Source organism: Ammodytes marinus (genome assembly GCF_949987685.1).
Source record: "Ammodytes marinus genome assembly, chromosome: 18".
Classification (NCBI taxonomy): Eukaryota; Metazoa; Chordata; class Actinopteri; order Uranoscopiformes; family Ammodytidae; genus Ammodytes; species Ammodytes marinus.
The window spans coordinates 19,591,363-19,614,303 of record NC_137222.1 but is presented as its reverse complement, the minus strand read 5'-3'; the positions used below and the strand labels follow the sequence as shown (position 1 = coordinate 19,614,303).

The following is a 22,941-nucleotide window of genomic DNA, read 5'->3' as shown; positions in this document are numbered from 1 at the left end:
TTATTAAACTGCTCATTATGCATTCTGCAGGTACCTGATCTAAAGCGGGAACAATGCTTATTAATGTTAATAAATCCTTCAATATACACTTATTAATTAACAAAAAACTCCCATAAATTTTTTTTTACTTTGCGAACTGCTGGAGTGAACCTTGTACAAAACGGGTATTTAAGATCAAAAAAAATTTTTTTTCAAAAGAGTTGTCTTAAAGGAATAGTTCAAATATTCAATTATGATCTTTTTGCCTCACTCTCTGACTCAAAAAAATGTGACAGAAACTGTTCATGTAAATGTGTGTGCATTTGTGATGTAGAAATGGACAAAAAGGTTGCTTGACCACATTAGCTTAGCTGAAACACTGGTAGTCAAGGAGAGCAGATCATAAGATAAACTTTACACCATCAATGAACGCTCATTTGTGCTTGTTGGGCTTAGGGTTTCATTTATCACGTAATGATGCGTTGTATATTCTAACACGTCATGTCATTTTAGAATCAAATACATACATGACTGTCATGTGCACTTTCTGGTTTCCTTCCAGTATGTATTTTGTTTTTAAAAAACATAACCTGTAATAATATAAAACGCAACATAACGTGGTAAATAAACCCAACAAGTCCCAACAAGCACACAGGAGTGGTTAGTGATGTTGTAAAGTTAACATTTTGACCTGCTCCCCTTGACTACCAGTGTTTTAACAAAGCTAACCTGGATGAGCGACCTTCATTTCTATATAAAAAATGTACGCAGTTACAGGAACGGTAAATTAATAATAAAGTTGTTTTTACCTTAATAAAGCAACAAAAAATGCTTAAAGGTGAGTTAGTAGGACTCAATATAGGCTATGGGTTTGTAATGCTTTTATTAACAATTATAAAAAACTCATAAGACTTTTATGAATGTTATTAGGCAATCAATAAATAGTCTTATAAGTGCTTATACATTTCTTATCTCAAAATAAACACGTTTATTATGTTATCATTAACACTTAGTCTTATTAACACAAATTAATGTCAATAAGCATCTATTAAGGGCCTTATTAACTTTTAACTAATGCTTATTACAAGGACCTTAATATAAAGGATTACCGAAAATTTAAATACCCAAGTCATTTGCTAATATATCGTCAATAATCACAGTAATAATGTGATCTAGAAATTAGTTTATTCCATATCCGTAGCAAAGGAGAATATCCTTGTAACCTTCTTATAGAATGGGAAGTTATGGCATCCCCTAACATTTTGATGAAATATTTTCTATAACTGTTATTGAGCAGTGACTGCACATTAAGAAAGCCTGGCTTTGGAAAACAGTTGTGTATGCCCTATGGTAACCTCTGCTGAGTTGACACAGCTGTCCCGCTTGACTCAAAGTCACACTGCTGTGGCCAATCCAAATGCATTATGCCCAGGGAGTGTATAAATATTCCTGAACACCTGCTAAAAGCACCTTTCAAGACCCTATACACACATACACATTTGAAACCATGTTCAGATGCCACCAAACAGAATGTCCAGCGAGGGACGACTTTGCCTGTAAGATTAATGGTAGTTAGTACTAGCCTTTTCTTTTTTTTCTTTTGCTCAATGGTGTTTTTCGAATTTTGAGATGATTTCTCCATTTTCTCCGTATTTAAATCAACACTGTTAAATGGAGGATAATCGTGCGCACTTGGCCGTTCTCCCGATAATGTTGTGTTTCTCTTGTGTCATGACAAAGAAAAACTGCATCTTGACTGATATTCTCGACACATTTCTGCCATACTGCATCAACCAAAAACGTAATCATTAAGACAATTGTTCTTCCACAAACCAATAATTTTTTATTTACATTTTACTCATTTAAAAATAATTCAAACATAACTCCCTTAACAGATATCATTACGGACAATATTCACAGTGGAGATTAATGTCTTTAGAATGGCTGTATTTGGTTACAGATAATCCAGCATTTCTGTCTCCATCTCATTTTCACTTCCCTCCGACGGCAGAAAGTCATCATCCTCATCTTCCTCTTCTTCATCATCCTTGTTGTCGTCGTACTGAACCTCTTCCTCCTCATCTCGGCCCAGAGGGTTTGAAATCACACCTTTGCGTCTGCGTCTCTGGGGGACTTCTTCTGCTGAGAGACAAAAATAACAATAATATCAGTCAGTTGACACACTTTTCAACACAGTGTTAAATTGATACAGGAGCCAAAGTTTTGCAGGTCTTTGTAATGTAGTTTTTTTTCCCTTACGGGGTTTCTGGGCTCGGATGACCTTCTTGATCATGGTCGACATCAGGTCCCTCAGCTTGTCCGTGGTGCCGATAGCACACCAGCCGTCTCGCTCGTCACACACCTGCTCCTCACCAACATTCTTATCGACCTGCTGTTTGATACTGGAAACACACAGAAACGGTTACTTTACACTACTTATACAGCTACGTACACCTACATCAGTACTGCACTTACGAACAACTTTGTTCAACAGCATTGTTCTTTACTTAAGTATTATATTATATTACCCCACTGCTTTCCAGAGGCAAATATGAACTTTTTCTACATGCATTAAAGTAACTATTTACTTTTTGATTCAGATGAATATAAAATCATAAACAAATAAATTATGATGTATACAACCTTCCCTTACCAAATACAACTTCAAAGTTGTAGGTTTTGTATTATTATAGGTTAACATTAATGCATAAATCATCATAATACAATATGTATTATACTGAGGGGCCACTCAGCATAATGAGTCCTTTTATCTATTAATCTATGGATGCTAAAACGTTTGTACTTTTAAAAGTTAAGTAAAACACAGCAAGAGGGACAGATTTACTTTACAATAATTACTAATGATTACATAGTCCTTCTCTGATATTTTCTTTATTATGTTGTGGCGTAACTAACACTATGTAACTAACTAAACAATGTTACCCCTGGCCATTCATAGGGCTCTTTTTTATTTTAAAAAAATGTAATAAAACAATTGTATGTAATATGTAAAATCTTCTTGCACGTAGCACAGACATTCTGCTGTTTCAAGACATACAGGTCCTTCTCATATAATTAGCATATTGTGATAAAGTTCAATATTTTCTGTAATGTACTGATAAACATTAGACTTTCATATATTTTAGATTCATTACACACAACTGAAGTAGTTCAAGCCTTTTATTGTTTTAATATTGATGATTTTGGCAAAAAAGTAAAGAAAAAACAAAAATCCCTAGCTCAAAATTTGCATATTTCATCCGACCAATAAAAGAAAAGTGTTTTTAATACAAAAAAGTCAACCTTCAAATAATTATGTTCAGTTATGCACTCAATACTTGGTCGGGAATCCTTTCGCAGAAATTACTGCTTCAATGCGGCGTGGCATGGAGGCAATCAGCCTGTGGCACTGCTGAGGTGTTATGGAGGCCCAGGATGCTTCGATAGCGGCCTTAAGCTCATCCACAGTGTTGGGTCTGGTGTCTCTCAACTTCCTCTTCACAATATCCCACAGATTCTCTATGGGGTTCAGGTCAGGAGAGTCGGCAGGCCAATTGAGCACAGTAATACCATGGTCAGTAAACCATTTACCAGTGGTTTTGGCACTGTGAGCAGGTGCCAGGTCTTGTTGAAAAATTAAATCTTCATCTCCATAAAGCTTTTCAGCAGATGGAAGCATGAAGTGCTACAAAATCTCCTGATAGCTAGCTGCATTGACCATGCCTTTGATAAAACACAGTGGACCAACACCAGCAGCTGACATGGCACCCCAGACCATCACTGACTGTGGGTACTTGACACTGGACTTCAGGCATTTTGGAATTTCCTTCTCCCCAGTCTTCCTCCAGACTCTGGCACCTTGATTTCCGAATGACATGCAAAATTTGCTTTCATCCGAAAAAAGTACTTTGGACCACTGAGCAACAGTCCAGTGCTGCTTCTCTGTAGCCCAGGTCAGGCGCTTCTGCCGCTGTTTCTAGTTCAAAAGTGGCTTGACCTGGGGAATGCGGCACCTGTAGCCCATTTCCTGCACACGCCTGTGCACGGTGGCTCTGGATGTTTCTACTCCAGACTCAGTCCACTGCTTCCGCAGGTCCCCCAAGGTCTGGAATCGGCCCTTCTCCACAATCCTCCTCAGGGTCCGGTCACCTCTTCTGGTTGTGCAGCGTTTTCTGCCACACCTTTTCCTTCCCACAGACTTCCCACTGAGGTGCCTTGATACAGCACTCTGGGAACAGCCTATTCGCTCAGAAATTTCTTTCTGTGTCTTACCCTCTTGCTTGAGGGTGTCAATGATGGCCATCTGGACAGCAGTCTTACCCATGATTGCGGTTTTGAGTAATGAACCAGGCTGGGAGTTTTTAAAAGCCTCAGGAATCTTTTGCAGGTGTTTAGAGTTAATTAGTTGATTCAGATGATTAGGTGAAGAGCTCGTTTAGAGTACCTTTTTATGATATGCTAATTTTTTTAGATAGGAATTTGGGGTTTTCATGAGCTGTATGCCAAAATCATCAGTATTAAAACAACAAAAGACCTGAAATATTCAAAAAAGTTCAATTATTATCATTACATTATGGAAAATAATCAACTTTATCACAATATGCTAATTATATGAGAAGGACCTGTATAATAAGCTAATTGTTAGGTGTTCCCCAGCTCTCATAGACTCTGACATCACTTTGAATTCCTTCAAGTACTGGGCTTTACTGAGCTGAGCAGTGCAAAGTACCTTCTCACTTCCAAATCACAGAGCTGGTAAAACATCTGTCTGTGAGGAGGCAGCATGCCATCTCTGAAGATATAAGACGACTCCTGTGGAGACAGTTGGTGTAATAGTTGGTATAAAAGCAGGGATAATACAGATTCTGTTCAATATAACTTTTGCATGACTACTACAATAGTCAATCCCTTTCCTCAGAACAGATGAGAAGACTTTTCTTACCCTCCAACTTTTTAAACTTAAGGCTTAATATATATGGAGATCCAACGTGATCAAATTGCATAAATAAATAAGAAAAACTGATGTGAAATTTTCATTTGAAATAAATAACTGGGTGATGCTGGGCCTACACTTACCTTCAGCTGGTATGATATTGGGACTGGGTCTCGACTGGTGCTAGGACCTTCCTGAGCGGGAAGTTCCATCACACTAGCTGGCTGGGGACCTGGGGGGTAAAACATTGTGTACTGTATGACTGGAAGGATGGTGTATGGATCGTGTCAACATAAAATGACCATGGTGCCCATCACCTCTACATCATGGCACCCTTTCATTAAGTGCCAGAAGATTATTTCCAGACTCTCAGCATGTTTCATGGTCACATTAAACCAGCATACGCATGAAATCAGACAACGTGTTCACATTGGCACTACAATTGGCATGATATCAGAAAGCTATCTAGAGAAATAACCTTTCTCCTACTCTCTATCCTGATTATGGAACATCCTGCTCTTTCACATGACGGTTTTTGGAAAAGACAACCGTAAACCGGTTACAAGTACAGTACATGGCCATGGCTTTTGAATCTGGAAAAAACTAAACTTCTGGACACATCAAAGAAGAGTTCATTAAGTTTTTTGAAGCCAGAGAGCTTGGAGAAAACGTTTTAAAATAAAGTTGAATGGAATTCACGTTATTTTCTATATTTTGGCAATCTGTATCTTGGTGCTTCAGTCTTGGCCAGGTATTTAGACCTCATGTGTCGCAGTAGGAAAAGCACAGGTGCACATTATATAATCATTCCAATTTAGCCGTTTCTGTCACTGCTTCTTCCATGTTAAAACAATTACACATGTCTAAATAAATTCACCAACTCACCTGTTTTGTTGAATACGATAGGCAGGCTGTAGCTAAGGGAACTCCTCTTGGCTTTTACTGGCATTTCAGCCAATGTATACCCTGAAGGCGGGAAGAGAGAGGAAGCAACAGTCAGTACACACAGGTAATTTACCTTTCAACCCTTTTCTAACACTAACCCAAAGTAACTCTGAAAATAACTATTAAAAAAGTGAATTTGATCAAAGCCTCCTTGAAAATCCATGGTAGCTGTTGTCCTGTCCTGCCTCGGGTGCTTACCGTGCTTGGTGCTGCAGCGGATCCTGAAGTCCAGTAACTGGTACTTCTTGGACTCTGTGGACTTTCTGGGGTCATAGCCCAGCCTCACCCACAGACTTCTCCACGGTCCTGTCACCTAGAGGAGTACATCTGATGTTGAACTAACAATTGGGCAGAATGTATACATAAATGCATGGGACTTTTATTAAAGTGGAGATCGGACTGTATGAATAATTCTACAAGTGCTTCAAGAGAGGACACAATAACATGAACTATACAATAAAACACCACCCAGGAGTGTACTTTGGCAAAAAAAAGATCAATGAATAGATGTCAGCTTGGAATCTATTTCTAGAAATATTTTCAAATTGAAAGACTTGACTTGCTGCATAAACTTTATTTAAGTTTCACACTTATTGTACGTAATGTATCCCACTAACATCAGGGGAAATGGATAGATCCCAATGTATAAACCCCCCCTCTAAAATCCCATGCCCACAATCTGTCCCCTGACCTCACCGTATAGTAGGCGAATACGGGTAGCAGCAGTTTCAGTTTATCAGGGTGGATGTTGAGGTTGGCCTTCACCGCGTTCCGTGACCAGATGGGCCGTTTCTCAAACATCTAGGAACAAAACAAATTTGGTTTGAGATAACCCAGGAAATGATTATCAGTCAAAGCCATGTAGCATTACATCTACCGTCATCCAACAGGAGTGATAACGATTGTTTGCAAAGGTCTCAGCTGCACTGGAGGATATAGTGATTGTCGAAAACAGGACTTGAAAAAAACCTTTTATTATCACTACAAGATGAGGGCAACAAAAAATATATATATTAACAAGGTTAACAGTGTAAGAAATTGTAATTAATCATTTAAATACAGCTACAAAAGTACAGAAAAGGGAAGAAGATTGCAAGGTAGCAAACAATGCATGTTTCAATCTGTGAGAATAGTTTACTTTGTTTGAGTCAAGGAGATACACCATGTGTTTTGGTTAATAAAAGGAAATGGAAAACTATTCCGATGGTGAAAAGAGCACCAGACGAAAATATGCAGGCTGTAACTTATGATCGTCTTCTTTAGTGATTACCTATCCATTGTTTTGTTAATCGTTGAGCCAATGAAATAGGAGAACATATGGGAAGAATGACCATCACGTTTCCCAGAGACAGAGGTTCTGTCATCAAATTGATTATTTCATCCAACTAAAAGACCAAAACCAAATAAATATTCAATTCACAAGGGTAAAAAACATAAAAAGCTAGTGCGGGTCAATGGCCTAGAGTGTTTTTTTTGCCATTTTTGCTTCAGAAATGACTGAAACGCTTCAATAATTCAAAAGAGAGAGTTTATTCTTAGCAAGTAAGTTATGATTTTGACTGATATCAGAGTGATTTCTTTGCATTATATTTGTCAGCCCACATACCTTTTTCAACTGTTCCTCGGTACGCTTGTCGCTGTCCTTTATGCAGACTCGTTTCCAGTTGGCCAGGGCTGCGTCCATGCACTCAGAAGGCACGGTTTGATCGATGAAGCTGACAAATATTGCGTTGTGGGGCCGGCGAGCACGATTCCAACCGATGACATTCTTCTTTGGCCCGCTGGGCATATGACTATTTAACACAAAGGAAAACAAAGGAGATATCTCATACATAGATTCCCAATAAGCTGCATTAAGCATCATGGTGAAATTAAAGCAACAACATTGTTTTTAGACAGGACATTTAACAAAACACTTGACAAAAGGAACTGGCAAAGGTGGTTTCTCCCTCGTAGCCGTCACACTGACTTTTGATAGACGTCCGGGCGGTAATAATAATCCACTGGAGTGTCGCTGCGCGAGAAGATGGCCGGGGGGAGAAAGCACGGCATGGGCCGCTCAAAGAACTCCAGATTCTCTGACTTGCGTAGGATGATTTTGTTGTACAAAGATATGTCTTTTCCATCTTCTTTGTGCACAGCCAGGCATTGAAAGTCTGCCATCCCTGCAAGAAACAAATACAATCAGAACAGTCCTCCTCAGACAGCTGTCTGTCACGGTTTTCCTCACATCAGTCCATCTCTTTCTATCTGAAATGTTCAAATCATGTCCAAAGGATAAATCGTAAATACTAAAAGAAAAATTATATGACAAACTATAATTTTTTTTTTTTATTAAGAAGCGGTTGGACAATAATGGGAGATGTTATCTAGAAAATCCAAATATTCTGTGGTTGTAAAATGTTTGAAAACTTTGATTCAAGGTGGAGTCAGAAATTCGGGAGAATGCCAAAAATCAAAATCAATGAATATCCCCTCACCATCAGCTACCAGTGTGTGCGCTGAAATAAAAAATCCAGTGTTAACATACAGCCGGAGCTTAGGCTCTGTAAATGGGCATGTTACAGTGGGCCCTCCCTGTTTACATACCCTTTGTTGACATAGTAGTTTACAGAGGCTGAACATTAACAATGGAATTCTTTACAACGAAAACACAGTGTACATACAGGAAGCAGATCCTCACTGATTTTGATATAAAGAAAATCATTCTCCTGAATCGCTGACTCCACCTTTAATACAACAAATACAACTTTAAATAATTCAATATAGGAAGACTTTCAATCTAACCCTGGAATTTGTATGTTGTTCCGATATGACCGAGAACGTCCATTTGGATCTCCACGTCCTTGGGATCCTTCTTCCTCACCCTGCGCCGCACTCTGAGGAGGAGGTTGCTGGAGGGGAAGCGGTTCCCACACAGAGAGTGGCAGAAGGGGTCCTGAGGTCTGAAACGCAGCTCCAGGCGCCTGTTGGGATGAGAGAAGGTCTGTGGGGATGACAGCAAGCGCAGACGGGTCAGGTTAGTGCACTAAAGATGTGGCACATGGTGTATACTACTCAAAGAACAGCCACTTGACATTTGACTTGGTTCATTTTAAACTAGTCAAAGAGAACTTCCAACTGTCTAATGTGTCACACACCTTCCAGGGGCCATTTTGACCTCCCCTCAGGCCCTCATTATGTCAGCAAAAGTTGAACTTTAATGGTATATGTCCCTAAAATAAGTTACAATTAACATGGATCACTCAGTTCGTGCCTGCTGAAAACAGAACACACGTTTTTTTTTTGGTGGACAGACGTTTCAGCAACCCTGATAAAAGCATTTTGTCTCACTATCAAAGTAACTGTAATTTTTAAGTTTGAACCCCAACAGAGTAGCATTTAAGCTATGTTACATATCCTACATTATTATGACATGAAAGACATTAAGACCTACAACAGTATATCCCTGTTTACGGTCTACTTACATTTGTAACTGTCTTTTCTCCCCCGAGAGTCTCCAGCATCTTGTCCACACTAGCGACCACCGCCGGATACTCCACACACACCAGCCGGTGGTCCCGCAGCTCCACGGTGGCCGAACCGGCGGGAACGTCGCTCTCTGCAGACTGACTGGAGAGAGTCAGTTCTTTCAGAGTGAAATCCATCTTTATGTCCTTAAAGGTCTCCATGTTCAGTACTGTAACTGTGATATGTAAGCGGGCTCCACAAACGACAGGTATGTAAATATGTGCGTCAGACCGCTGCAGTTACAGCAGCGCAAGCAGCAAGCGCATGTGTGTGTGTCTGTGTGCAAAATAACGCCGGGCGGAAACAATATTGTAAACATATAGTTCCGCACCGCAGCCTGACACTGATTGGGCTTTGAACGAAACAGTCAAGTTGTATCAAAACCAATTCAAGATGGTAACACCAGCTGAACATTACATTTGAACAATTTAATAGCTTATTTTCATTGTGAATTGTTCGCATGGCAACATCGTTTTATTTTATCATCCTCATCTACTTTTGCTGATTATCATTATTGTTACTAGTATTGAAATTATTATTATTATTATTATTATTATTATTATTATTATTATTATTATTATTATTATTATTATTATTATTATTATTATTATTATTATTATTATTATTATTATTATTATTATTATTATTATTATTATTGATTCACACCCACACACAGTATCCTACACAACAAGCTGCCCTAAGCTATCGTAATGAAGCCACTGCACACATTTGGCCACGTGGTGGCAGTGTAGGCCTAAGGCAAAATGAAGTCGTTGAAGGTGTGTGAATGCCATCATCCCTCCATCCGAGTGAAACACCATTAACAGTTTGACTGTTGATCAGCCCTATGTCAATGATCTGCCCATCATGTAATCTTATGTCATATGGAAGATTGGTTGTTTGAACACCCTCTAAAAGTAGGCATAGTTTCACAGAGGCCTTTTGTCAGAAGGAGACATCCACTGTTGTCAGAGGAACCTTAGCAAAGAGGATTTGTGCTGTCCCTCCCAGAACCTGTCAACAGACTGTCATGGATAAGGAAGAAACAGTTGTGTCTGTGTGTTTACCAAGTTATTTAAGATGCTGTTGTGTGGGCAATTACAGTGTGGTGTGATACTGTGTTTACTTTGATTCTAGTTTGTCTTCTTTTCACATGCCCTTAAGGGAGTACAGGGCACCATATATTTTTTTTTATAAAAACAAGGACCTTTTTTCTTAATCAATTGTCCTTACCTGGAGGAAAAGGATTTTTTTTTATTGAACTGTGGGACATTTTGATGAAATATTTCGATACATTTCCGAATCGTAGGTCAGTTTAGGAATGTGATGATGTTGTTTTACGTTGACTCTTGTGTGTTGGATGTTGAATTACAAACTAATGAACTATCATCTTGTTGGTCACACTGAAAGTAAGCTCTGTTCATCCAGTCCAGGGACACACATCTTTTTGTTTTCTCAGCTCTTCACTGTGTGCTATTTTGAGTTTCTTTTTTGGTTACACCGGCTTCCATTTATGAAAAAGTTGTGAGCACTATCAGAAGTTCAACAAAAAAATACTCAGCCTGGCCTGTAACAGTGCTATGAAGCCCAATCTTTTTTTTTTGGGAGGGATATTCAGAGGAGGGGGGTGGAAGGTTCCCAAAGCTCTGACTGACAAGCTGTGGTGTGGCTGTGGTGAAGTCTTTATTTCTCTCTTGCTCTAGTGTTGCACTTGTCCAGCGAATGTTGGTCTAGCTCTTGGTGCTATCTCAGTGGAGGGCCTGTCCGCTCCTCCCTGCAGCCCTGCTGGACTTACCCAGCCGTTACAATGTGGTGAGGCCATGATAAGGTTATCAGACTATATCAGAGAGTCTGCTGCATTCAGATTTGACCCCCCTCCATCCCCCTGCCCCCACTCACTCTTACTTCTCACACAGCTGTCATCTCTTCTCTCTGTATGTAAAGTCATATTTGGACGTGTGTTGTAGACATTAGGCCACACCTACCTACGCAGCCTAGTCAATTTCTGTAGGCAAAACCAAAGATTATCAGTGATTGCTTTCGCTGGACTCTTTTTATGAAGCGGCTTTGATGGGAAGACCTGCCCGTGACTGTCACACAAGTGCAAAAGCATAACGTTTTTAAATAGTTGCCACTCTCAAACCGATAGGAGCTATAGTGGTTATTTTTTGTCTTGTGACCCAAGAAACAAAGCAGTTAAATAACTTTGTGTGAAGATAGTGCAGTCTGAATCATTTTAGAGGCCTGAAAATGAAGGAGATGATCAAGTAATTTGTAAGTTAACAAGCCAAATATGTCTATAGCCATGCTAGCTAGCAGCTCTGTGAGGCTGTACTTTCTAACATTGGCTAACATTACTAAAAAACAAAGTACAGTTGAGGTTGATGGGAATGTCATCCAATTTGGAAGTAATTGGTCATGTTTTAACCTGACGATTAAGTGAGATGAAACGTTAGGGGATTTGTTCCAACTTTCCTGCTGCTTCATTCAGTAGTTGTTAAGACATTTCAGGAAAGGCCAAGAATGCCAGACTGGTGCAGGAGGAGAAGTCAAAGCATTACCAAGGTCAATCAATATCATCATCTACAAACCATGAATGGTAGTACAGAGCTTCTTGGCAATCCACCTAATAGTTATTGAGATATTTCAGTCCGAAATAAAGTAGTGGATCATCCATATGGCAAGACAAAAGCAAAGTTGAGAAATATATCTAATTTTGAGAAGCATAAAGGTTATTGTTCTGCTTTTCTCTCTCGTTTGTGATCTCAGGAACCTACAGATTGAACTCTAACCCAAGGTTTGGAACCACTGCAGCAGACTATGTGCTCGCAATGATGCTGTCTTCAGATTTACCTTGGAGATGTATCGCAAGAAGTTGAAGATTTCAGCTTAAGGTTATTAAACAAGCACAATCAATGAATACAACATAATAAATTATGATCCATTACTGATCCGTTTTTTTCTAAATAAAAGTCCACTTTTTAAAAGTTTAAACGAGATGGTTATTGAATGGAAACATATAGGGACAGAGAGAAGAGGATGACATGTGGTTCCTGGGATACCACTGACCACATGGCTTACATCCAAGACCGCCCTGTACGCAGGACGCCCCATCCAGTATCAACACTTACAAATGTAACAACGTTTTATTGGCACGTTAGGCGGGTGTGTCGATAAATTAATCTTTTGTAACAAAATAAAAAGGCATTCTGTGAAGAAGGATGTAATTAAGAGGGCCTTGACTGACTGCCTGTGCCTGATCAGAGATGGAGTGTTTGCACTGTAACTTGAAGGCACCAGGTTGTGTTGCCTTAAACGATTAAATCCAAGAAAAAAGCGACCACAGGAACCACATGTTAGTCCTTTTTTTGTATGACATTTTGTAGGCGTGGCAATCCGTACAAGTCACCAGAGCACTTATCTTGGGGAGGCCAGGACCACAACACAGTGTCCGTGGCAATCAAATAGTGTCACACCCTAACACTGTCTGACAGCGGCGGATGTGATCCTACAGCTCCTTCCTGTCACCAGTCATACATAGGAAATCTGTTGACACTTTGGATTATTGTCTGTCTTGGGAACAAAGTGATGGACCACTGGCATGTCATTTACACACTGACTACAGAAAGAGAATACAAATATTTAGCTTTCTTCCATTTACAATTATGACCTTTAAAGCAGGGCACAGCAGGCAGAAACTGGTCAATTTGGTCTATTTTGCTTCCATGTCTTCTTTCATTCTAGTATAGATAAAAGGCCCAATATATACATTTAGACTTTTAATATACTGAACCTTGTCTGTTCGTGTCTATATCATTTCTCCTATACGTACAACCATCTTTAAACGCCAAATGTGTATCCAACACATTTTTACACGTTGTAAACATTACATAAAGATTGTATCTCTGGCTTTATGCAACATGTAGATTTTTGTATTTTAAAGAGATGCAAATATTTGCATATTTAGTAAGACATTGCCAAATTTGCATATTTATTCAAACATTTCTTAAAGGTTTAATACTAAAAAGTATTGTTTTAATGTAAATAATCATCTGGCTAACTTTCATGATGATATATATATACGTTCAACTGGTTGTAATCCTCTAAACACTGAGAAACATGGAAGACAAGTCAGTACCTGGAACAGCCTATACAGACACATGGGAGGAACAGTGAATGAATGTGGGTCGGTCCTGCAGTGCAACTGTAAAAAACTGATTTTCCTGAGGGGAAATGTTTATGTCCAAAGCAAAGGTAGTTGCAGATAAAAGTTGTTGCAAAAGGTCTATTTGGAGAGATCTTAAACCAGTAAATAATGACTAAGACTCCCTGAGTCAGCCCTTCATCCTGCAGCGTTTCCACAGAACTGGCCAGGGTTTATTTGCATAGAGGCAATTTGCAAAACAAATGTCTTGCTCTGTGCCAGTTACAGTATGTGTGTGTGCGTGCATGCGTGCGTGCGTGTGTGTGTGTGTGTGTGTGTGTGTGAGAGAGAGAGAGGGAGCGTGTGTTGTGTGTTTTGAGACAGTACTAATGTTTGAGTCTTGATTTTTATTAATTTGTCATTTGGTCTTTGCTGGATGGAACAGATTTGCTCTGTTTCCGGTTTAAGATCCTGGATCAGTTGCTCCAATTGTTCAGGTAGCAACCTGCAGACACGTTATGAATATGCAGCATGACCCATTACTGCTTACATCCAGCTACTGAATTTTACTACTAATACTACTACTCAAAGTACATTTTGTTGCAGCTCTTGAATACCCTTCCCAAAATGTCCTCTAACCGTGAGAGCTGAACAGTTAGAAAGAGAATCAAGTACACTTGCAGCTCTCAGGCTACCACAACACCTCAGGCAAAACACGTATGCAAATGACAGAGGGCTGAACAACCACACAAACACACTGAATAGACACAGTCACACATCTGCTGCTTTATCTGTGCATCTGTGCTTAGCAAAAAGAAAAATCACAATTACTGCCCCACACAAAAAGCTCTTCACACCTGTACACAAGTGGAGGAATACTTTCAGGTGCACGCAGAAACACCAGCACTCTTTCTTCACTTTTTCCCGTTTTTCCCCAGGCACTGCCCCTCCCCTTCCAGGACCCATGTCCTGTTTGTTTAGTCCCACCCAAGATCATCCTCTGACTGTCTCCCTTCTCTGTTACCTGTGCAAGGATTTTGACTTGCTCTGCCTCCCTGTACCAGGATGCAGGCGGTCTGACTGTTGTAGAGGGGACACAACAACGGAGACAGTTGGCCTGTTACTAATTGAGCAAAACATTTTGCATAAAACCTCAGCTTTGTTTGCTAGACAGTAAGCCCCTTTCTTCCCTGCACAGACACTGATTTATGCAGCATAGACCCCCTACATTCATTACACAACACGAGTGAAAACACTGTGGCACTTTTGGTGAACTTATGAACCCACATATTAATGGTGCGCTATGTAACTTTGGCTGTGTCAGAGAAGTGAACATTTTCTAAGGTATATGATCATAACTGAGTAGACAAACTTTCCTCATAGGGAAATTGGATCCCTGGAACACCGTTTGAAGTTAGAAAGCCACCTGAAAGTTACTGTTTCACTTTTGTTGTTGTTGTTGTTGTTCGCAGTAGCAGGGCCCACAGTTGTGTATACAAATATACAGTATACTAATCTTACGTTTGGTTCCAGATGCTCAAAATAATCTTGTTTTGAATCATGATTATATCATTTTTGAAAACTGAAAACGTCATGTAGAGTAAATATATTTTGTAAACTAAGTGCAGGGTCTGCAAATGTAAACAAATCCCCCTCACCTGAAACTGCATGGTGCCCATTTAACCTCTATATGGTCTTGATGATGCAACTACTTTTTAGATCTCATTCAGGATCCATTGTGCTGTAAAATAATGTCTTGTCATCAGAAGTCTAACTGGTCTACCTTTTAGCTCAGGGAGTTTTCCAAAGTCTGACTACATACACTGCATCCTGTTCGTGTCAGATTTACAAAAAGGCCTAGGTGATGATCTGATTTGCCTGGAGCAGCTTAACGTCCTAACAGGTTTGGTGTTTGTGGAAGGTGGCGATAGTCTTTGGAATCGCCATTTGTTTGTCGAAGTAAATCCAACAGGCAAGGTTGGGTGTGGTGACGGTTTGAGTAAGTAATCAATCCCTTTTTCCACAGCTCTTATTAATCCCTGTGTCCCATTAGACTCAAAGCACTGTAAATGCCTAGCTGCTATACGCTGGATCTACACTAAGGGTGTGTGTGTGTGTGTGTGTGTGTATATGTGGACATGCTTCAATATGGCGTAGCTTACAGTTTGTGCAATTCTGATTTTTCCCTGAGATTATAGAGCTGACTTTGCCTCTCGTGAGGTGACGGGGAAACTGCAGAGTATCAGACAGCAGGAAGTAACTGCACCGAACTGACCGCTTCATGGCCTTTTTCCTTGGTGTGCTTTGTAGGTAGCTCTCAGGAATGAATAGCCGTCCCTGGGATTTGCATGGTGTTCCTGGAGCATTATTTGACTGCAACATCAAGCCCTATCTCTGGGTCCCTGCGAGAGATTCACACCTGAGGCCACACAGTCACATATGTCTACATCCTGCTCCGACAAGAAAATGACTCAGAAGAACACACAGAAAGAGCCAAACGGGCAGAAAAGTGTGTTTACATAGCTCATCGTAGACAAACAACGTTCAAGGGCTGTATTTTGTCTTACGCATACAAAGGATGGTGTGTCGCATGTCCCTCTGAAAGTCTTTATTCTAACAGAAAAAAACAACAAGGATTGCCCCTTTTGAGTTCACCCTTTTATTTTGGATGAAAGCTATTCATCAATTAACAGACTGTGACTCCAGCGTATATACAACACACGTCGCTCAAGCACATTTTAAATAAATTAATCGAAACAGAAGATAATGTTCTAGTTGTAAACAGAAGACACAAGCATACTTTGAAATGAATATGACATCGCCCATTCATCCACACGCAGACACACATCTTTGAGACAGAGTTACTTCCAATATATTAACAAATACAGCTTAATCCACTACTTTACTTCTTCATTTTACATGTTCTTTTGGATTGCCTTTAATAGAAAATGGATTCCACTTCTTCCTTATACTTGTACTTTATCCGTGAAGGCCATCCAGAAACATATCAGACTTCTAGATTATATTACATATCAGCTTAACGTTTAAATGGTTTTGTACACGTAAAAAAAACAACAACACTTGCTACTGTTGTGAATGGAGGCGCAGTTCACTTCATGCCGTGCTGGCTCTCGTGGTGCCTGCGGAGATCCACCTTACGCTGGAAGCCCTTGGAGCAGATGTCACATCCAAACGGTTTGAAGCCGGTGTGTTTCCTGCTGTGTGTGATCAGGTTGGAGCTTTGGCTGAACGCCTTACCACACACTTGGCATTTGTGGGGCTTTTCGCCTACAAAAGAAAACATGCATCAAAAGAGAGAAAAAGAGAGAGAGAAAAAAAAGTTATTATCCACACGATCAAATCTTGGATCATGTTGGAAGGATTTGCATAGACAAAAAGTTTGCAGTTTCCGTTTCAACTGCGTCCGGAGAACTGGGTAGACTATGTCATCCCCGTCATAAATGGTGTTTTTACCAGAAAAATTTACATCGACCGGAGGGTTGAATCGTGCTATTGTTCAGATTTGTCAAACATTTATTGGCGACATATGTCGACAGCATAGAGTTCCTTTTACAGAGCGCTGCGTGAAGCAGGAAAACGAGATATGCAAATATGCAGGACATTTGTTTAAGTTTTCTTTTTCTGATTTATCAGTAGTTATATTACTCCTCGAAACAATTCCTGCATGCTGCACCTGGAAAGCAGACGATTATTTCTAGCGTTATAAAGAATATGGCCACCTACTGTAAAGAAAACAATGTGCACACTGTGACTTACCTGTGTGAATGTACGTGTGTTTCTTCATATCAGACTTCTGGTGGAACCTCTTGCCGCAGTACTGGCAGGGGTAAGGCCTGGTGTCTGAGTGAATGAGCAGGTGTGTGGAGAGGGTGGAGGAACGTTTGAATGTTTTGCCGCACATCTTGCACTCAAAACTTTTTTCCTGATGAAACAGAGGCAAAGATGACAAGATGTGTTAGGCAGTCATCAATACGTGAGAAGGATGTAAACAAAGGGGCCCACCATAGCTAGCGAGATGTCCGTTAACAGAGCCTAGGCTGTGTATTAACACAGGTAGCACATCATATGGAGCTATTTATTGTTTTTGACAACAACCATTCCCCAGAACTGCCGACTCCACCTCTAAATGTAATTTAAATGTATAAGCTATTACCATGTTGTAAATAACAATATGGCAATCCAATCAAGTTACACATAAAGATTGGTTGACTCATCCTCGCACTACTGTAATACGCTATAAAACCCTGTTAGATAGAATAATGACCCTGATGATGTCGTTGTGATGTCATCTGGGTTCTCTCCACTAGGGCAAAGAGAAAAAACTTTCAAACCTGTGATTCAAACTGAAGGCGTGGAGAGATGTGAAAGCACAAGATAAAAATGAAAACAGTTGCATTTTGGGAAGTGTAGGAACTTGAGCCATACTGAGGACTTAAAGTCTTAATATAGCTTTGTTGATCTGACTTGTACCTCTTACTTTGGAATCTGTCCCTCACATTGTCCCCTGACTTAATGTTAAAGCAGCCTAATAAGTCCAGGCTGCCTGTGACGTTTAACTATTGTGCAGTGTGCGTAGTCACTGTCATACCTGAGAGTGGACGTTCATGTGTTGCTCCAGGCTGACAGCGTGGCCGAAGGTCTTTCTGCAGATGTTGCAGCCATAAGGTCTGGTTCCACTGTGAGACCTCCTGACGTGGACCTCCAGGCCGTGGGGCGTTGAGAACACCTAGAGCAGAGTCGGTCCATTAACGCTGGTGACTGATACAGTGACACTACTTTAAAGCTAATAGTGCGTAACGTCTGATGCCCTCTTGAGGAATAATTACAACAACAATGTCGGCGTATCTACATGAGGTAAGCCTTCGGTGATTGCCCATGGATTTTATTCCCTCTACTGTACGTCCAGGTTTTTTTCTTAGCAGTAGTATCAACAACTGAAACATTTCTTGAACGCTTCTTGGGATTTTTCTGAGCTCCTGCGCCAATGTCGGGGGGGGGGGGGCGACACAGGTTTGTAAACGCTGCCATACTGAGAAATACAGAGAGGGTTTTCTGGAGCTGATAGGCTTAATCCACTTGTTTGGCGATGGCTTGAATGAAATCGCACTATAGCAAAGTTATGCACTATGACATGGGCAATTATCTTTGGCGAATTACTTGATGAGAATCTCTTCACAACTAAGACGAAAGCTTAGTTGTCAGCTACTGATGTTTGCTCGTACCTTGTCACAGGTGATGCAGTGGTAGGTGTTGGAGGTGGGGGAGTAGTGTGTGCTGCAGTCCAGAGGCTGCTGGGGCTGTGGTGAGCGGCTGATGTGAGTGTTGTACAGATTGCTGGCGTGTTGCAGCACTGTGGGGCTGAAGCTCATCTGACGGAGCTCGTAGGAGGAAGGCTCCCAGGTGTATGCAGGCTTGTAGAATGGGGGGAATCCTGCCATGTGAGGCTCTGAGAGGGCACACACACACATACACAAGTTTTACCTCTCTATACAAACATAAAGACTTGAGAAAATGTGGAGATAAATGTACAGGCAGCTCACCGTGTAGGTAGTATGGCTGTGTGGGAGCCACTAGGGGCCTGGTGATGGGCTCAGGCTGGGCAGGTAAGGTGCATTCAGGCTCTGGCTCGGCCTCCTCCTTCTCAATAGAGCAGCGGGCCGGGGGGGAAGGTAGCCCCTCAGACTGGGGCTCATCTGAAGAGTCTGTGCTATGTACCTCTGGTGGAACTTCTACAAAAACCCACAACAATTAAAAGTGTGATTGATTCAAGCAAAATACATCTCTCTATGTGGTAAGGCTGCAGGGAAATATTATATATAAGAAAAACTGCCATGCCTCTTGGGGGTTGTTTGAATAGGAAACAGAACTTTAAATGCTGAATTTATGCAAAATTAATAATCTCCTTAAAATAAATCAGCATGTGAATCTAAAATCATGAAAATGTTGAAAACAGCAGCTACTTTAAAATAAGGACACAAGGCAGTAAACACTGTAATACAACTGTCCTAACAGTTGCTTTTCTCAAATATTCAGATGATGGTAAGCCTACTTTCGGCAATTCTTACCTGGACATATGGGAGACTTCGGCTCGTCTTCATACGCTCGGTGAACATTATAGGATGTGCACCTTTTATTTTTCACAAGAAATGACCGAGGCATGTTGGACCTGCACGCAGAACAACAATTCGTTAGCGACGCAATAAAATGTATTGAAGACTGAAACACGCATGTCGATAAAGTATTGATCAGGCCAAATTTGTTCTATAAAAATTAAAAAATTAAAACATGTAACCAAAGGCGTTTGGAACTAAACCCGTACGGCAACTTTTATAGGCTAAATGCTTTCTGTAGTTATTTGTAGATAAGTTAGCCTTCTCTGTTATAATTTAATTAACTTTAAATTAAAACTCACATGCTAAATGAGTAAATTAAATGTTGGGCTATAGGCGATTTGTCTTTCTTGGTAAACAGGCCTTATAGCTATTAGCTAATTGACACGTTTTTACACTTAAAATAATCCATTTGGTCTAGGCTACTTGTTGAATAAAGTTATAAAATTAAGCAAAAGCTTCACTCCAGCTGTGTGTAGACTTCATTTGGCAGTGAGCGGACAGTGCACTCACCTTTAAGTGAACAGGTTCCCGTCGAAATTAAATTCGCAGTAATAATAAAAAAATTCAAATAAATGATTCCGTGTTCTCCTGGGTGTATATCGGCTCGCCGGACAGAGAGAGCAAAAAAAGTGTCATCAAATCGTTTCTTAAAAGTCCGAAAAGCAAAGCAGTGTAACACCATCACACTTGTTGCTCTTTCTCTCTTTCTCCCCTCCCTGATTTTCAATCAGATAATTGCGCAGGGGAATCTGACTGTGGTTTCAGCCAATGAAAAGGCCAACCTGCAGCTGAGAATTTGCGTAAAAAACATATGCCCTTACTGTCCCTGGAACAGTTACATACAAAAAACACCCACAAAGGGGTTAAAGGTTCAAAATTGACAGTATTTAAAGGAGAAAATGTACTGCACACTTGCGACGATATTAAAAAATAAGTTTAAATAGCCCTAATAAAAAATACAATAAAAATATACAAGTTTTACATTATACATTATAAATTCAGAAGTTGAAAAATCTTAAGGATGAGAAATTATTTTAAACCAAAAAATCCGACCAAATATTTCCTCCCTTACAATGTTTGATTTACAGGATTTGAGTTACGTGTATGACTATGTTGCGTGCACGATATGAACAGGGAAAAGATCACATGATGCTGGCACCTCCATATCACACATAGGCCTACACACACACACACACACACACACACACACACACACACACACACACACACACACACACACACACACACACACACACACACACACACACACACACACACACACACACACACACACACACCAAAACACACACCAAACCAGTCTGCGCTGTTGACTCTGTCTGTATTTACAACATCATGTCGATATTTATGAAAAGACAGATTTACTTTTGCTATTGCTTTGGTTCCAGACATGATCAGGATGGAAAAATAGTCTGAAATAAAAATATATATAAAATGATTGTATTATTTGTATTTCTTATTTTCATAAAGTAATGTGACCTTGGCATGCTAAAATAACACAACCCAAACGACAACATTGAGTTGAAGAGTTGAGGTTTTAAAGTGCGAGGAGAGGATTTGTGTCGGTGAAGAAGTGCAAGTGCGACATCTTGTGGACACAGTGCGTATCTTTAATCTACACACTTGAATTACAGTAGATAATATAATGTCCACACATTATATATTAACAATTTTTAAAATAGGTTTGTACATATTTTTTAACCAGAAAAAGACTCATTTTCCAAATAATAAAAAATACAGTGTGCAATGATGTTATGCAATGTGTGTTTGTTTACTTTATGTTCCATATTTGTTTTGCATGTGGCCTACATATTTATTTTTTAAATCATGTAATTGCACATGACTTACACAGCCAAATGCATTTTGGCATCTAACCAGATGTGTCAAAGTGAAAAAAGTGCAGAGTTATGTACATATGCATAGAGGTAATACAGTATGTGAATGCCAGTGGAGTGTAGCCTGTAGCCTACAACATGATCATGCAGTAGGGAGAGCATTTATTGGATTATTATTCACTGGATGTTTATACACAATTAATACACACAAAACAGCACAGTACTGGCCATAAGGTAGGAGTTGTTATTGTCTGATATGAAGCTGATTAATGTCACAAACGGCCAATGCAACTTCACCAATAACCCTGCCTTTGTCTTTTGTTTGGTTCTGTTCTATTCATTACGTGCAGCCAACCCACCCTGTTGTCATAAATGAAGGTCAAGAAACCCTAATTAGATTAATACTGACAGGGAGTTGAAAAGGGAAAAGCCCACAGCCCCTGTCAAACATGCAGCACATCAATTATTACTACTATTTGCCTTTTGTGGTTGGATGCTTAGTTCTATTGAATTGTACTAGCATTTGCACAATGACAATTAAGTTGAATCTAATCTAACCTAATACAATAAAAAAAAAACACTGTTTATTTTACGCTGTAGGACAGCACCAAAGTGACCTCAGCGTAACAGTATACACTGCTTAACTAGTTTACTTTTGGTCGTCTAAATCCTACTTTGCTCACATGCTCTTGATTTTTTTAATAAAGCTTTCGAATGAATGTTCATTCTGTTTGAAAGTCTTGAGCCAAAACAAATCATGAAGTCTCAAATGTCAGGCCACCAGCTCAATCAGAATCATTTTCATGGAAAGACACATAGGTATTTTGCCAATGACAACAATGCAACATCATGTATTTAATAAGAATGTAAAATAATTGCATTTGCATTAACGTTTGCATTCAAGGTACGGAGGACAACTTCTGCCAGCAAACATATAGAATAGATTAGGTGTCAGGAAAAGCAACAACAAAAACAATATTCATGGTAAATCGAAATTCTGGCACAGTAAATTTAAAACAACATTTCTATATGGGAAATTATACAAAGTCATTATTTCTAGGTAAAAAGTATGCCATTGTAAGTGAGAATTTCCTTTTTCATTAATTTGTAAAATGTTGTAAAGGCACAGTGTACAAAGGGAATTTGTATTTTTCAGAACAGACTTAGTAGAAATTGATTAAAATATTCATAAGTATGTTTTAATTACCTTAAAATGTGCCTTTTATATGGAGCTCGACGGACGCTGCCATGTTGCAACACCATGTTTGTACATTTGCACAGAACGTACAAACTTAACAGCCTCATGCTTTTTATATAATATAATGGGTTTTCCACAGGAAATGCACACATTGGAAGACAAAGAAGTACTATGAAGAACAAACTAGGCCTATGCCTACTTCTAAGCCTCATCAATTGATAGTGGAGACTTGAAGCAGTTGTGGA

The 22,941-nt window shown here is 39.7% G+C and overlaps 2 protein-coding genes across 2 annotated transcripts; both read right to left on the bottom strand.

The window, feature by feature from the left end:
* Window positions 1–1,868: 1,868 nt before the first annotated feature.
* gtf3c5 (general transcription factor IIIC, polypeptide 5) lies at window positions 1,869–9,605 on the bottom strand. The gene is made up of 11 exons (XM_080046175.1): window positions 9,325–9,605; window positions 8,645–8,843; window positions 7,827–8,022; window positions 7,464–7,650; window positions 6,554–6,658; window positions 6,056–6,170; window positions 5,798–5,878; window positions 5,056–5,144; window positions 4,709–4,791; window positions 2,239–2,381; window positions 1,869–2,121 (listed from the first exon to the last, which is right to left on the bottom strand). Exons 1-11 carry the CDS (start codon window positions 9,526–9,528, stop codon window positions 1,934–1,936), a joined length of 1,590 nt encoding a protein of 529 aa, XP_079902301.1. The 5' UTR covers window positions 9,529–9,605; the 3' UTR covers window positions 1,869–1,933.
* A 7,015-nt stretch (window positions 9,606–16,620) lies between these two features.
* Window positions 16,621–20,214, bottom strand: gfi1b (growth factor independent 1B transcription repressor; the record flags this gene model as incomplete). The annotated part of the gene is made up of 7 exons (XM_080046453.1): window positions 20,156–20,214; window positions 19,598–19,698; window positions 19,073–19,261; window positions 18,755–18,978; window positions 18,121–18,258; window positions 17,289–17,454; window positions 16,621–16,799 (listed from the first exon to the last, which is right to left on the bottom strand). Exons 2-7 carry the CDS (start codon window positions 19,689–19,691, stop codon window positions 16,621–16,623), a joined length of 990 nt encoding a protein of 329 aa, XP_079902579.1. The 5' UTR covers window positions 19,692–19,698; window positions 20,156–20,214.
* Between the last annotated feature and the right edge of the window lie 2,727 nt (window positions 20,215–22,941).